Source organism: Hylobates moloch, unplaced genomic scaffold (genome assembly GCF_009828535.3).
Source record: "Hylobates moloch isolate HMO894 unplaced genomic scaffold, HMol_V3 SCAFFOLD_19, whole genome shotgun sequence".
NCBI classification, from domain to species: domain Eukaryota; kingdom Metazoa; phylum Chordata; class Mammalia; order Primates; family Hylobatidae; genus Hylobates; species Hylobates moloch.
This window is the reverse complement of record NW_026652294.1, coordinates 47,962,689-47,976,804: the sequence shown is the minus strand read 5'-3', so window position 1 is coordinate 47,976,804 and position 14,116 is coordinate 47,962,689. Positions and strand designations below refer to the sequence as shown.

The 14,116-nt window shown below is 45.9% G+C and overlaps 1 protein-coding gene across 9 annotated transcripts in view; it reads right to left on the bottom strand.

Moving 5' to 3' along the window:
* Positions 1–14,116, bottom strand: part of TEX2 (testis expressed 2) — a 124,012-nt gene that overhangs the window by 16,960 nt on the left and 92,936 nt on the right. For all 9 annotated transcript variants that reach the window (XM_032138162.2, XM_058431658.1, XM_032138163.2 and 6 more), the window contains 2 exons: positions 13,238–13,384; positions 6,989–7,088 (listed from right to left, as the gene is read on the bottom strand). In XM_032138162.2, coding sequence (XP_031994053.1) covers positions 6,989–7,088; positions 13,238–13,384 — 247 coding nt within the window. The remainder of the gene's footprint in view (positions 1–6,988; positions 7,089–13,237; positions 13,385–14,116) is intronic.

Here is a 14,116-nt window from a genome sequence, read left to right as displayed (position 1 = left end):
CCCGATTATTAACGAGCCCCTATAAAACTGGCACTTCAGGCTGGGTACAGTGGCTCACGCCTGTAATCCCAGCACTTTGGGAGGCCGAGGCAGGCGGATCACTTGAGGCCAGGAGTTCAAGACCAGCCTGGCCATCATGGTGAAACTTCGTCTCTACTAAAAATACACAAATTAGCTAGGCATGGTGGTGTGCACCTGTAGTCCCAGCTGCTAGGTACGCTGAGGCACGAGACTGGCTTGAGCCTGGGAGGCGGAGGTTGCAGTGAGCCGCAATCGCCCTACTGCACTCTAGCCTCTGTCTCAAAAGAAGAAGAAGAAGAAAAAAAAAACCCTGGCACTTCATGCAGCAACACGAGTGACAATGAAGTAAGACTTAGTCAGTCTGTGTACAAGGACCTGGAAGGAGCTCAGATGCTGTTTTTCCACTCTTTAGTTTCAAGGCGGCAGGATCAATTACCACCACTACCACTATGCAGAGACACTGTGGCAAAAATTACAGCTTATTCCACCAAAAAGCATGTATGCGTTCTTAACATACGATATCAGAGCCAAAAGCACTGAGATGAACCCCTGCCCTCAGGAAGTGTATGTTTGAATAAAAATAAAAGTGGCCTAGGCCAGCTGGTGCAGCTCAGACCATGATGCCAGATGGTATCATAAAATGCCTTGGCATATGTCCCCACAGACAAGGGGTGGCCACAACCACAAGAGGCTCTTCTGCCTTCGGCCTGGTTTTCTAGTTAACAGACCCCATGACCTCAGTCCTCCCGTGGCCATGTGAATCTAATAATCTCACACAGCGGTTCGCTGTTTTATTACTTTTTAGGCATCTGTCTCACTGGAGTAGGCTTGAGAGGGCACCTGCTGCTTGGGAGTAGTTAAGGGAACCAAAACCCTGCAAACCTGAGTTTGGTCCTCACGTTATTTTCACCTCCATTTCCTTCTACCTGTAACTATTAATAGCTGATTTCACTCTGAAAGTCAATATTTGGCATCCAAAGAACAAAACTTCGTAAAATGGAACATTTGATAACATATTATCAAGAACAGATGTTGGAGTTATTCAGCTCTGGGAAGAACACACCAGTGACTGTTGTGCTCCCGGCAAAGAGACTGGTGCCATATTGCTCATTCAGATACTACAGAAAATTAGCAATTCCTTGTGTGTGGGTGTGTCTTTGATGACAGACATCATTTTTAGCTTTATCTACCTGTAACTGTCCTCTGAAATAGAGCTCCACCCCTTCAAGGTTGACAAGCTGCAAATCAGGATCCCCTGTCCCCCACCCGACGCATGTTCCACAGGAGGTATGATTTCCCCTTCCCACACTAAGCCCTTTGCACATTGTTTGTCTTCCCACAGCACAGTCTGGTCAGAGCTACTCCTATCAGCCCCATGCGCTGAAGTATGGCCCTGCCTTGGTGCTCAGGCCCAGGCAGCCCCAGTGGCTATAGCTGCCCTGTAATGTCACTCTTGAAGCAGGTGTGGCAGGAGGAGTGGGCAAGTCATGACTGACTCTGGCTCCAGTTTTCTGTTATTACTTAGGTGGCAAAGTAGCATCAGTCCCAACACTGGATGTGAAGGCACCAGGCACGTAGGTAGTGGATCCTGGTAGGATCCAGTCTGGAACACTGGAGGTGAAGGCACCAGGCACGTGGGTTAAGGTCTGGAACGTCAGTCCAGATGACTAAGGGCAGCTCCGGAGACAGACAAGGTTTCTATTTCTGTGGGACATGGTAATATTTCCACAGAATCTGAAGCATTCAGTCTAAATTTGGACTATTATTTGGGTATCTTGAAAACAAGGCAAAACCCAATAGGGTCCTCTGTCTATGTAGACACTCAGTGGCTATTTGCAATTTTAAATTCATGCTGCAAACATCCTGAAGACTAAATGAATTAATCTAAGCCTGAGGGGTTGTGGTCTGCATCCTTGGATCATTCTGACCCTGCTGACACACCTGTGGGCACCTGTTCTGAAACCACTGGACTCAGGCACAGAAGATAAATACCTGCTGACAGAAGCGGCCCCCACCCAGCCTCTTCAGGATGATTTTATTAATACTAACAAAGTGGCCAGAGAGCAGCAGCTAACACTGATGGTTACTACGTGCCACGTGCTCCGAGTGCTTTACATGTAACACTGCATCTCTGCCACACCCGAACGAGGTGGGCAGCACTGCCATCAGCACTTGAAGGATGAGGAAACTGAAGTATAGAGTGGTTAGTGGCTTCTCCACAGTTGTACCGCTGAATGGTGTACAAGCAGGACCCAAACACAGGTGACCCGGCTGTAGAGTCAGTGCTCATGGGCAGCCTCTGACTGGGCCTAGAGCCCGTGGAACAGGTTGGAAGTGTGAGGCTGCTGCTGACCCGGGCAAGTCACCCCTTTCTGGGCTTTGGCTCATCATACACACATGGCAGGGTGGAGTGAGGCAATCTAACTGCCCTTTCAAGTCTCCCCAGTTCTTCAAGGGTTTTGAAAAAGAGCTATGTTTTCTAAATTTTTAGCCATAAGAAAAAAGATTTGGAGAGCATATACCAAAAATGTACCAAAAAGGTAACCCTGGTTATCTCTGAATGGTGGGATGATGGGTAATATTTTCCCTTTTACCTTTCCTGAATATTTCTATTTTTCCTACAATGAGTATTTGTTGAATTAATGAACAAACATTACCCTAATGGAGTTAATAAAACGAATGGAAAGAGTTTGGCTGAGTGGAAGGCCCTGGAGGCGGCAGCCCAGGGTAGGGATGAGGGCTTGGTAGAGGCCAGTCTGGTTGGGGAAGGGTAACATACACAGGTTTCTGGACCTTGCTGTGTGGCCTAAAGGAAAGAAAGGAAATCCATATATATCCCACAGGTAGAGTGGCTAGTTCCAGGGTGTGTGTGGAGTGAGGAGGCGTCACAGCTGAGGCAGGAGGAGCACAGCCAGTTTCTAAGGGACACAGCTTGTCTATCGTCCAGCCATCTGCCTTTGGTGGGAAGTGAGGCTGCTCTGGAAAAGGTGGTCATTTAACCCCATTCAATTCACTTGAGACAGGTTGTGTGTGTTGGAACAGGGACAAGCCAACATGGCCATTGTGTGCGATTTCATTCAGAAGAACCACAGACTTGACTTCTTACAGTAGCAAGGCTATGAAAGCTGAGAATGCCATTTTTTTTTTGTTTTGTTTTTTCTGTTTATCCTAGAAGGATCTGCCAGCTTTGATCTGTAGGATGGTCAACTGGACACTATGGCCGCCTCCATGCTAAACGCCCTAACAGCAGCATCCAGGCAGCCATGATACTAACAATCTTAGTTGGCATGCATAGAGCTCCTCCTTGCTCCAGATGCTGTTCTAGTGCCTTTTTTGTATTGACTCATTTAATCCTCACGACAAGCTTATGAAGTAGGTGCTATAAGAATCCCTATTTGAGCCGGGCACAGTGGCTCATGCATGTAATCCCAGCACTTTGAGAGGCTGAGGTGGGTGGATCACCTGAGGTCAGGAGTTCAAGACCAGCCTGGCCAACACGGAGAAACCCCCCTCTCTACTAAAAATATAAAAATTAGCCAGTCATGGTGGCAGGTGCCTGTAATCCCAGCTACTTGGGAGACTGAGACAGGAGAATCACTTGAACCCAGGAGGTGGAGGTTGCAGTGAGTTGAGATCGTGCCACTGCACTCCAGCCTGGATGACAAGAGTGAAACTCCATCTCAAAAAAAAAAAAAAAAAAGAATCCTTATTTGAGAGATGAGGAAGTGAAGAGGTTTCAGGGGTTTGCTTGAGGCCACGAAGCTGTGGACCAGGTAGTTGGGGTCCAGAGCTGGTGCTCAAAACCAGTGCTGCCTCTTGCCTCAAGAAGAGCATCCCTAGGATGGGATAATCCAACCAGCTATGGCCAAAATATCCCTTCCGAACATATGCCTCCAACGAACAAGCACAAGCCGGGAAATATTTTTAAAAAGAACGTGAGGGGATCCCATAGGAGGTGGCGCTCCTTAGAGCTGTGAAGTCCTCCGTCACCTGGGTCGCATTTCCCTGGAAGGTGAGCTCTGCTTTTCAGAGTCAGTTTGCTTGTCACCCAGATTCAAATTTCACTAAAAGGAAAGATTCCCCCGTAGAGCACTGGAATCCAAAATGCTTATTTCTTTTTTTCATGGTCATTTCTGTTTTATTATCATACATGCATCATTTGTGGACTTGGAAAAACCTGATTTGATCAAACTTTGAAAAAACCCCACTGGCTTTATGTCTTTATTGTTCCTTTAATACCATTTTCTCCCTTGTTACACAAGCAGGCAAATCTCTAAAAACGTACCCTGAAAGGAGTTAAATAGCCTCAAATGGATTAAAAACTGGCAGAGCTTTGATCTATATAGTGAAATGTCTCACCATAGCTCCTGCTCTAGAAGAACAGTTAAGAAGCTTGACACTTAGGTGTTTGGTGAATTTTACTCAAAGCCTGACCAAAGCTGCCCTGAGAGGCTGCAGAGTTCAAAGCCACAGGGGCCCAGTTGTGGCCCTGCTCCCCCTCTCCTCGGAAATTTCTACAAAGTCAGCAGAGGGCAGTCCTGAGATAAGAGGCTGCTAGCACATTAGAAAATAGAGCATGCACACTTATTATTTACTTTCTTTAAGCCTCTCATGAGATTTGTGTTAGCTGATCATTCACCAGCTTGTTTTACATTTCTAAAGAGGCAAAGAGCAAAAAGGAATAGAGAGGCCACCTGAGTTAGAGGAAGAAAGGTAGCAGTTGTACACTGATGGAGTGAAGATGCTAGCTAGCTATGCAGTGAACACATAGATGGTGCTTTTTTTTTTTTTTTTTGAGACAGAGTCTCACTCTGTTGCCCAGGCCTCAGACTCCCGAGTAGCTGGGATTACAGGCCAGGGTGATGCTAGGGCCCGAGGTTACATCTTCATCTTATTTCTAAAGCTCTGTTATTTTCTTTCTTTCTTTTTTTTTAAGACAGAGTCTCGCTCTGTCACCCAGGATGGAGTGCAGTGGCACAATCTTGGCTCATTGCAACCTCTGTCTCCTAGGTTCAAGCTATTCTCTTGCCTCAGCCTCCTGAGTCGCTGGGATTACAGGCACACACCACCATGCCTGGCTGACTTTTGTATTTTTAGTAGAGACGGGATTTCACCATGTTGGCCAGGCTGGTCTTGAACTCCTGGCCTCAAGTGATCCACCTGCCTTGGCCTTTCAAAGTGTTAGGATTACAGGCGTGAGCCACCGCGCTCAGCCAATGCATCTTTTACAATTTTGCATGGGGTTAAAAACACTCTAGTTAAGCCATTTGCCAAGAATTGAAATGTTTTCTACTTTTACTTTCAGTGAACCAGAAATTCCCAAACCTAGACACACCCAGATTCATCAAGGTGTAGACATAATTGAGGGGTTACAGGTGAGCTCAACATGCAGGAATTAGATGGACTTCTCTGGATGTGCAAATAGTACCCTGGTCTATCTTTCTCTGAAACTGATGTGATGCTAAAAACATGGATGGGTTGTCAGCTGAAATATTGCTGGAGAGAGATGCTAGAGCTGCTAACTATAGTGCTAGAAAAATCTCTTCATATTTACATCAAATCTACATAACAGCAGAAAAACTGATTTCACTGAACACAATTCAAGAACCATCTGATACAACCAGAGAGAAAAGTAGCTTCCATGCTCTACAAATTTTATAAAACATTTACTTTAAAACAACTATCACTCTCTTGAAAAGCTATAATTATTTTTTCTCCTACCTTGTTCCTAAGCCATTTTAGGAAAAATGTAAATATGGTTGAAGTGGAAAGACGCTCACTTGCCAAGGGAGGCTACAGTAAAAACGTCAGTGAGAATTCTCTCTGCATGCTAATGGGCTATTCTGGCCTACCTGGCTCATTCCTCTTTTTTATCAAACTCCTGTGTACTAAATTTCCTCTGTCAAGATCCTTTTAAAACCATATTTATGGTTTATGTGACACAAGAGATACAAATCTTTACATCATCATCATCAGGTCATGCAAACTCTCTACAATCTGATCAACTCTTTAACCCCCCACCCACAAAAGCAGACATAAATAATGTCTTAGTAACATGTTTAAAAACTCAAGTCTGAGAACTTTCCTCCAGCAAGGAGCCCTACTCTCAAAATATTGCCTTTGAATATACTGTATGTCTTCATTTCTCAAACATGTACTGAGCACCTCCTAGGAGTAGCAAGGAACATAAAGACAGAAGACATGACAGTCAAAAAATCTGGAACCTACAACTCAGGGGAGGTAAGGATGTGAACACATGTGAGGAGAGGCAGCTCCTGGCAAGGAGCTAGGGCTGGGGCAGCTGTACCCATGAGGGCCATGAGAGGTGAGCAGAACTGAAATCCAGCCACTGCTTCATGCCCTGGCAAGGGCTGCAACCGCCACAAAAGCACAGGCCCCATCAGCTGGCATGTGTGCATCACTGGGCTGGAGGAGGCCCTATAATAACCAAGAGACTAGAAGACTTAGGACGGGAGCTTGGATCTACTCCAAATCTTTTTTTTTTTTTTTTTTTTTTGAGACAGAGTCTCGCTCTTGTCACCCAGGCTGGAGTCCAGTGGCACGATCTTGGCTCACTGCAACCTCCATCTCCTGGGTTCAAGCGATTCTCCTGCCTCAGCCTCCTGAGTAGCTGGGATTACAGGCACCCGCCACCACGCCCAACTAATTTTTGTACTTCTTTAGTAGAGACGGTATTTCACCATGTTGGCCAGGCTGGCCTCGAATTCCTGACCTCAGGTGATCCGCCTGCCTTGGCCTCCCAAAATGCTGGGATTATAGGCGTGAGCCACCACGCCCGGCCCCAAATCAGTTTTAAGGCCATGATTGGTAAGAACAGAAAGACACTCAACATGAAATAGATGATTTAAAAAGTCCTCAACACCCTCCAAACACAAAGCCATCATGGTACTGAATCTGCAGCAAAGGATATATTTTAACACTCATAAAATGGTCAGTTAGGAGTTACCTTGGTGATCAACGTAAGGCTTGAAGGCCTGGAGGATTTTTGGCACAGCCACGCCCATGTCAAGTTCTGTCAGAGTGAGCTCATTCATAAAGTAGGGGAGCTAGAGGAAACAAGCAAACAATGAGTGAGACCCATGAGCAACCTACAAAACATGCTGTTGGAAGTCAACATGCTTCCGGAGAGGATGGTGGCCAAGGTTTTGGGGACATATCATCTATGTAACGAAAACGTAATGTGCACACATCATGTACTAGGCTTCATACTCCAGACAGAGCCATGAAGAGGTTAGGCCAGGGCCTGGCTGTCACGGGGTTTATAATAGAAAGGCAGAAACAGGTACATACGTAGACAATATACTTCCAGAGAGTGATTAGTGCTGCAAAGAACATCAAGCAGGTAATGGGCAGAGGGAACTTGCGGGTGGCTGTTTTGGCTGAGGAGGTCAGGGACGGCTTCCCTGAGGAGTGGCATTTGAGCAGAGGCCACCTATGGAGAAGGAGCCAGCCATGCTGGTTAACAGTACCCCACACTTGCTGAAGTATGGGAAAACAGACCTCTCTCAGACTCTCAGTGGGTAGTAAGAAACTGCTACAAGCCCAGGTGCGGTGGCTCATGTCTGTAATCCCAGCACTTTGGGAGGCCAAGGTGGATGGATCACTTGAGGTCAGGAGTTCAAGACCAGCCTGGCCAACATGGTGAAACCCCATCTCTACCAAAAAATACAAAAATCCGCCAGGCGAGGTGGCATGCACTGTAGTCCCAGCTACTCGGAGAGGCTGAGGTGGGAGGATCACTTGAACCTGGGGGCAGAGGTTGCGGTGAGCTGAGAATGTGCCACTGCACTCCAGCCTGGAGGACAGAGCAAGACTCTGCGTCAAAAAAAAAAAGAAAAGAAATTGCTACATTTCCGATAGGCAAACTTACACGTGTATGAAAATCCTTGAAAAATAGCACATGCTGGCCGGGCGCGGTGGCTCACGCCTGTAATCCCAGCGCTTTGGGAGGCCGAGGTAGGCGGATCACGAGGTCAAGAGATTGAGACCATCCTGGCTAACACGGTGAAACCCGTCTCTACCAAAAATACAAAAAATTAGCACAAAAAAATATAAAAAATTAGGGTGTGGTGGCACATGCCTGTAGTCCCAGCTACTCAGGAGGCTGAGGCAGGAGAATTGCTTGAACCTGAGAGGCAGAGGTTGCAGCAAGCCAAGATCGCACCACTGCACTCCAGCCTGGGTGACAGAACGAGACTCCATCTCAAAAAAAAAAAAAAGAAAAAAAAGAAAAATAGCACATCCTTTGACCTCATGCTGGACATTTTCTGTTTGCCCTGCCAGATCTGCACTCTATCCCCAGTGGTTGGTCTGCGTGAACTGTGCCAACGGTCTCTCTCTTACCTTCCAGCTTCTGGTTGGGCATGGCCAATGGGATACACCAATGGGCAGTGGATGGGGAGGCACACGGAGAAGAGTGTTGGGCATTTGTCCCCCCCCATCTACTGAAGGCCACAGCTCCTGTAACACAGGAAGCCTCTCCACACAGCTGCCCTGCCCAAGTTCTCCTTGCCTTTGCTGCTCCAGGGAGAGTAACCGCTCCCACTTCTGCTAGCTCTGGAGTGTAGCACTCTCCCTATGGGTTTTTCTCCATCTGCCCACACCTTTATAAATCTTCCCTTCAGCAAACTCTCCCCAGAGTTTTACTTATCTGAGTGTGCCATCTGCTTCCTGCTGGGACCCTGACTAATACACACCCCGAAATCTATCCATAGGAATTTTCTACAGGAAATAACATAAGAATACTGGCATCATGCTTAAAAATTCCTACTTCATCTCAAGATTATAGAATTAATTCATCTATACTTTCTCTGCTTGGATTTGTGGATGTATATGTATTTCTTAAAATATTTATTCCATTCATAATTTTAATGTAAGATGTAGGGATCTAGCTTAATTTTTCCCTCAAATGGCTGGTCAGCAATCTCGACCTATTTATTCAGCAACCAACACTTGCCCTACTAATCTGTTCCGCCACCTTTAAGTACTAAATTCCCACTGCAATGGAGTCTGTACTGAATTTCCACCAGTATCAAACTGCTTTGACTACTTTAGCTTTATAATATACTTTAGCTTTATAATACACTTTTAGCTTTATGATATACTTTTAAATCTGGCAAGTCTCTCTCCTTTTTTTTCTCCCAGAATTCTCTTAGTTATTTTCATAAGTATTTTTCCAGTTGAATGTTACAATAGTTTTATAAAATTTAGAATAAAATTAAAAGGTTTTTAAAAATTAAATGTAAACTAAATATTCTGCATAAAATGAGGTAGCATCTAGTCAGGCATGGATTTAATACCTAACTTGGCTGGACCTCTTCAGCTGTTTCTCTGCAGAGAAACATAAGCTTTCAGGATTCACCAATCAGAGAATGTAATCTCTGATTTTTTGTGGAGGGGAAGGGTTATGTTAAAGAGGTTATAATGTCTATGACGAACAAAATGTGAGTAGAGACAGTGTTCAAAGGCGTAGTTTTGAATTGGTGTTTGCTATATTTGGAGAACCTTTTTCCAAAGCATCAATGTTATAAGTGGTGTTGGCCTCTCTATCAACCTATAAAATGCTACTTGGCCAAGAATGTGACCAAAGTCTTGCACACTTGCCCTGTCCTTTTTGTCCACTATTGTCATTCAAATGCCGTGCTTCAGGAGCAAGCCAAGTTAGAGAGACTTCCAAGGGTGAGCCAGGGAATACTGTCACCTCCAATGGTGTTTCTTTTTTTTTTGAAACAGGATTTCGCTCTGTCACTCAGGCTGGAGTGCAGTGGTGCAATCATGGCTCACTGCAGCCACAACCTCCTGGGGTGAAGCGATCCTCCCACCTCGACCTTCTGAGTAGCTGGGACTACAGGCATGTGCCACTATCACACCTGGATAATTTTTTCATTTTTTGTAGAGACAGGGTCTTACTATGTTGCCTAGTCTGGTCTCAAACTACTGGGCTCAAGATTTCCTCCACTTCGGCCTCCCGAAGTGCTGGATTACAGGCATGAGCCACCATGCCCGGACATCCAACCGTGTTTCTATGGGAATGTCAGTCTGACACTGAGCCACAGGAGTGAATATAGAGACAGCAGGAACACAACTGTCCCTTCTCTTTCCCTGTCAGCCACTACCTGCCATTCTGCAACCTCTAGTCCCTGCAAAGGCAAAGGAAGGACCTGAGACAGGACCTGAGACAAAGGAGGGACCTGAAGGACTTGGGGACTGAGGAGGACTTGGCAGAGGAAGGTGGGCTGTACCTACTAGTAAGCAGAATGGGGAGGGGAGATCAGAGGGCCTGGTTTCCTATTTATTCACCCGTCTATCCAACCCCAAGACCCCAGAACATCTATAACCAACCCTCCAGCACTCATACACTCCCCTCCTAGTTCACATCCCTGCCCTTGAGCAGGCTTCTTCTGTTAAGGTCATTCCTCCTGTTCTTTTTGACAAGAAACTCTTTTCTTCCCACCCAAAGGGTACCACAGTGAGACAGAAATCTAGGGGCACATTCTTTACCCTCCTGAGTAAACCCAATTAGAGACTAGGCATTCAACGGTATGGGACGTTCTCAGGCTGGTGGGTGCTAAGTTAGAAGCTGTATGCAATCTCAGCAACATTTGCTGACAAAGGCACAAGAGGCTCATAACCACTGAGGGCCCTAGGGCGGTTATCTGAGCAGCTGGCTAAAGCCAGAGCACACTTACTACTGGGGCAGAAACGCAGCTTGTTTTAAACCCATCACTGGGCACCAGATGCACACACAGGGCTGTTTTTCACAACATGAGTCATGATCATGTGCAAGGCTGACAATCCGAGACTACAGGGCAAGGCCAGCAAAGAGTTCTCCATATGTCAGGCCTTCCAGGGAAACCAGGGGATCAGGGAGATCTGTGTCACGGGGGAAAGCTCAGGCTTCTCTAGATACCACTTCCCTATCCCCATTTTGGCTCTTGACTGGCTATTAACCAATACCCACTCACTACTCGGCTTAAGGCTTAGTTCCTCCCAGGGGTACTTGGATATTTGGTGGCAATCAGTTCTTTTCATAGGGGTGGTGACAGCTTCAGAATTTGGTAATGTCCTTCTGCTTTCCTGTTTATTCCATAACCAGGGGCTCCTCTGGTCTGCAGGCACTTCACAGTGCAGCAGTTCAGGAGTGGGGTGGAGGGCATGGATGGAACACACTGAGGGAACACAATGCCCACCTCTAGCCTCTGGCACTGCTGGATCTAGGCCACACTTCTCCATTCTAACCTTTTAGTACTTCTGACCTCAAAAAACAAAAGGAAGTTTAAGTCTGTGAACTACCAACGCCTCCATGATTATTAACGGGAGAAAATGAAAACAGACTTTCCCTCGACTTTCTCCAGGAGGAGGGGGGCACCTTCACAAATAGGGCAGAGGCTCTGTGGACTTCCAGCTCAAGAGAGAAGGGTGGGGCCTCTCAAACCAGTTTGGTTTTGTTGTTGGTGGTGGTGTTTTTAGAGATGAGAGTCTTGCTCTGTCACCCAGGCTGGAGTTTGGTGGTACGATCATAGCTCAGAACTCCTGGGTTCAAGTCATCCTCTGGCCTCAGCAACCCAAGTATCTGGGACTACAGGTGTGCACCAGCACTCCTGGCTCAAGTTGGTTTTGGAATGCATGTAGCAGGGGAGCAGCATCCCATCTGGAGTTCAAGTATGTCCTGCTTTCTTTTTGCACACTGCCAAGAACTGCAGCCCTCTTGCTCAGGGAAGGGCCCCTCTTGCTTAGGGAAGGGCTCGAGATAGACTCTGGGAAAAGAGCAGGGCCAGCCCTACCCATATGCCTTGACGTGGGAACTCAAGCCCTCCATCATTTCCAAAAACGGGGAGAGGCTGAGTGAGCTCTAGATTGGCTGCTGACACTGCATCTCCCAACACAGAGGGTTACTGCTACTTATTGTCTCCTGCTATGGAACTGGCTAGCTGAAGCACATTCAACCCTCAAACTGCCTCAGAAACACAAACAGGCTGACACCTGTCAACAGAGCCCTCCCCCAAAATCTGCCTTGAAATCCACCCTTCTGGCTCAGAAGGCAGCCCCTCCTTCCTCTTTCTCAGGAGCTGGGGAAGAAGGGAAACTGGCCCACAGACAGCAGCCAGAGCTTGACAAGGCCAGGAAAAGCTCTGTTCTTTACCCAAAGGAACAACAGAAATCAACCTGAAGCTCCTCTATGCCCATATTTTCCTTCTAATCTAGTTTACCATAGTTCACAGTTTCTTAATCTAGAGTCCTTGAACTTTCTGAAATAATGGGCAAAATTTTGTGTCAACATGTTTTTCTAGTGAAAGGATCTCATAGGCTTCTGCTTCTCAAAAATATCTCTGATCCATACAGCTTCAGGGCTACTGACTTAAGCTATTGACAGTGTTCAGTGAAGATTTGGGATCCAAAGTGACTCTTCTTGGCTGGGTCTTCATTGGGTCAAAAATTTAATTTTAAAGAAGCTCAAGATCCTCAATAAGGTCTCCTGGTTGGCAAATGAGTCATTTAATGACAGGCACACTTACACAGTTCAAACTCACTTCCAACTGGGCCTGGATTAGCACCAGAGTGTTTCTTCAGGAAAGAGAGAGCCCAAAATAAAGTGCCATCTGGCCAAAAAGTAAAGGTCAAACACAGACACATTTAAAGTGCCGTGCTAACTTTCCCAGCTTGAGAGGGAGCACAGCCTGGGAAAGAGGCCTTAAGTAGTCTGGTGTTTTCCTCAGTCAGTATACTAAGAGGCCTTAAGTAATCTAGTATTTTCTTCAGTGAGAACACTAAGAGGCCTTAAGTAATCTGTATTTTCCTCAGAGGATATACCATGTGGCCTAGACTGCTGTGGGGCTGGGTGGGCTCTGGATGTACAGTTTAAGTTTATTTCCAGCTTAAAAATAACAATTATATAAGACGAATCGGTTATAAGAGCTCACATTTTCCCAAACTAAATTCTGGATTATCACCTAGAGTGGATAACAACGAGGGCAACACAAGAAAATGAGTAAATATTAATGTTCACTAAGCCCCCAGATGTAGTTAATCATAAGGTCAGTCTGTGATCAAGGTCAGATGTGCTGTTTGAGAATTTACTACCCTCATATGCTATATGCTTAAACCAAGTTATTTTTCACTTAGGACATAAGGGTACAAAATTTCCAGAAATGAAGAAGTATAGAGGATTAGAAGCCTCTTGTGTGGAAAGTGATACCTTTATTTTGCTGAGTTTCATTTGGATCTTCTTAGACACCAGATCAGACCAGTATTTCTCTCCTAAGAAGTCCCAAAATATTCTTCCAAGCAAGGCATTCACCCAGGCTTCCTGTTCTTCCTCCTCAGCGGGTGGAACTTCTGGCAACTGGCAAAAGAAAAGGGACCAAAATTAGCTAGAAAGCAACTGGAGAATAAGACAGGTGCTTATTTTTATAAAGTCACTGAAGGTCCCTCCTTATAGAAACAGGAGACCACACGAGTCATACTCCTTCCCTATAAATTACAAGTCCCACATTATATTGGTGACTAGGAAAGGGGAGAAACGAAAGCTGCCATCGCAGCTAAAACCTTCTCTTTGTCTGTTTTCTTCTTCTACCAGTCTTCCTGTAAACCAGCTAATATTTCATACAATTAGCTTAGCCAAACTGCTCTGCCTCCAAATTAGCTTGCTATCAACATTATGCATCAGTGACACATCTGATAAAATGCCTGCCCATCTTTCTTCAAGCTAAGGCTTGGACGTGTAATTGTCAAGCTGGTGCTCATCCAGGCAGACGCCACAGTTCCCCAATGGCCAGGACTCAAGTTCAGCCTGAACCCTGCAAGGTCAAAATACTCCCGGGATGCTTAAAAATACTGATGCCTGGATCCTACCCCCAGAGTCACTGATTTCAGTGGGCATCAGGAGTTTCAGACGCTCCCTTGGTAATGTAATGGACAGGCAAGATGAAGAATCACAGATCTGGATTAGAGAGAGCTGCTCTCAGGGCTCACATGAAACATCTACAGCTGTTTTCACCAATCTCCGCCCAGTGAAATACCCTGATCCTTACTTCCATTTGATACAATCCATCTGAAGCATCTGCTGTGGCCAATG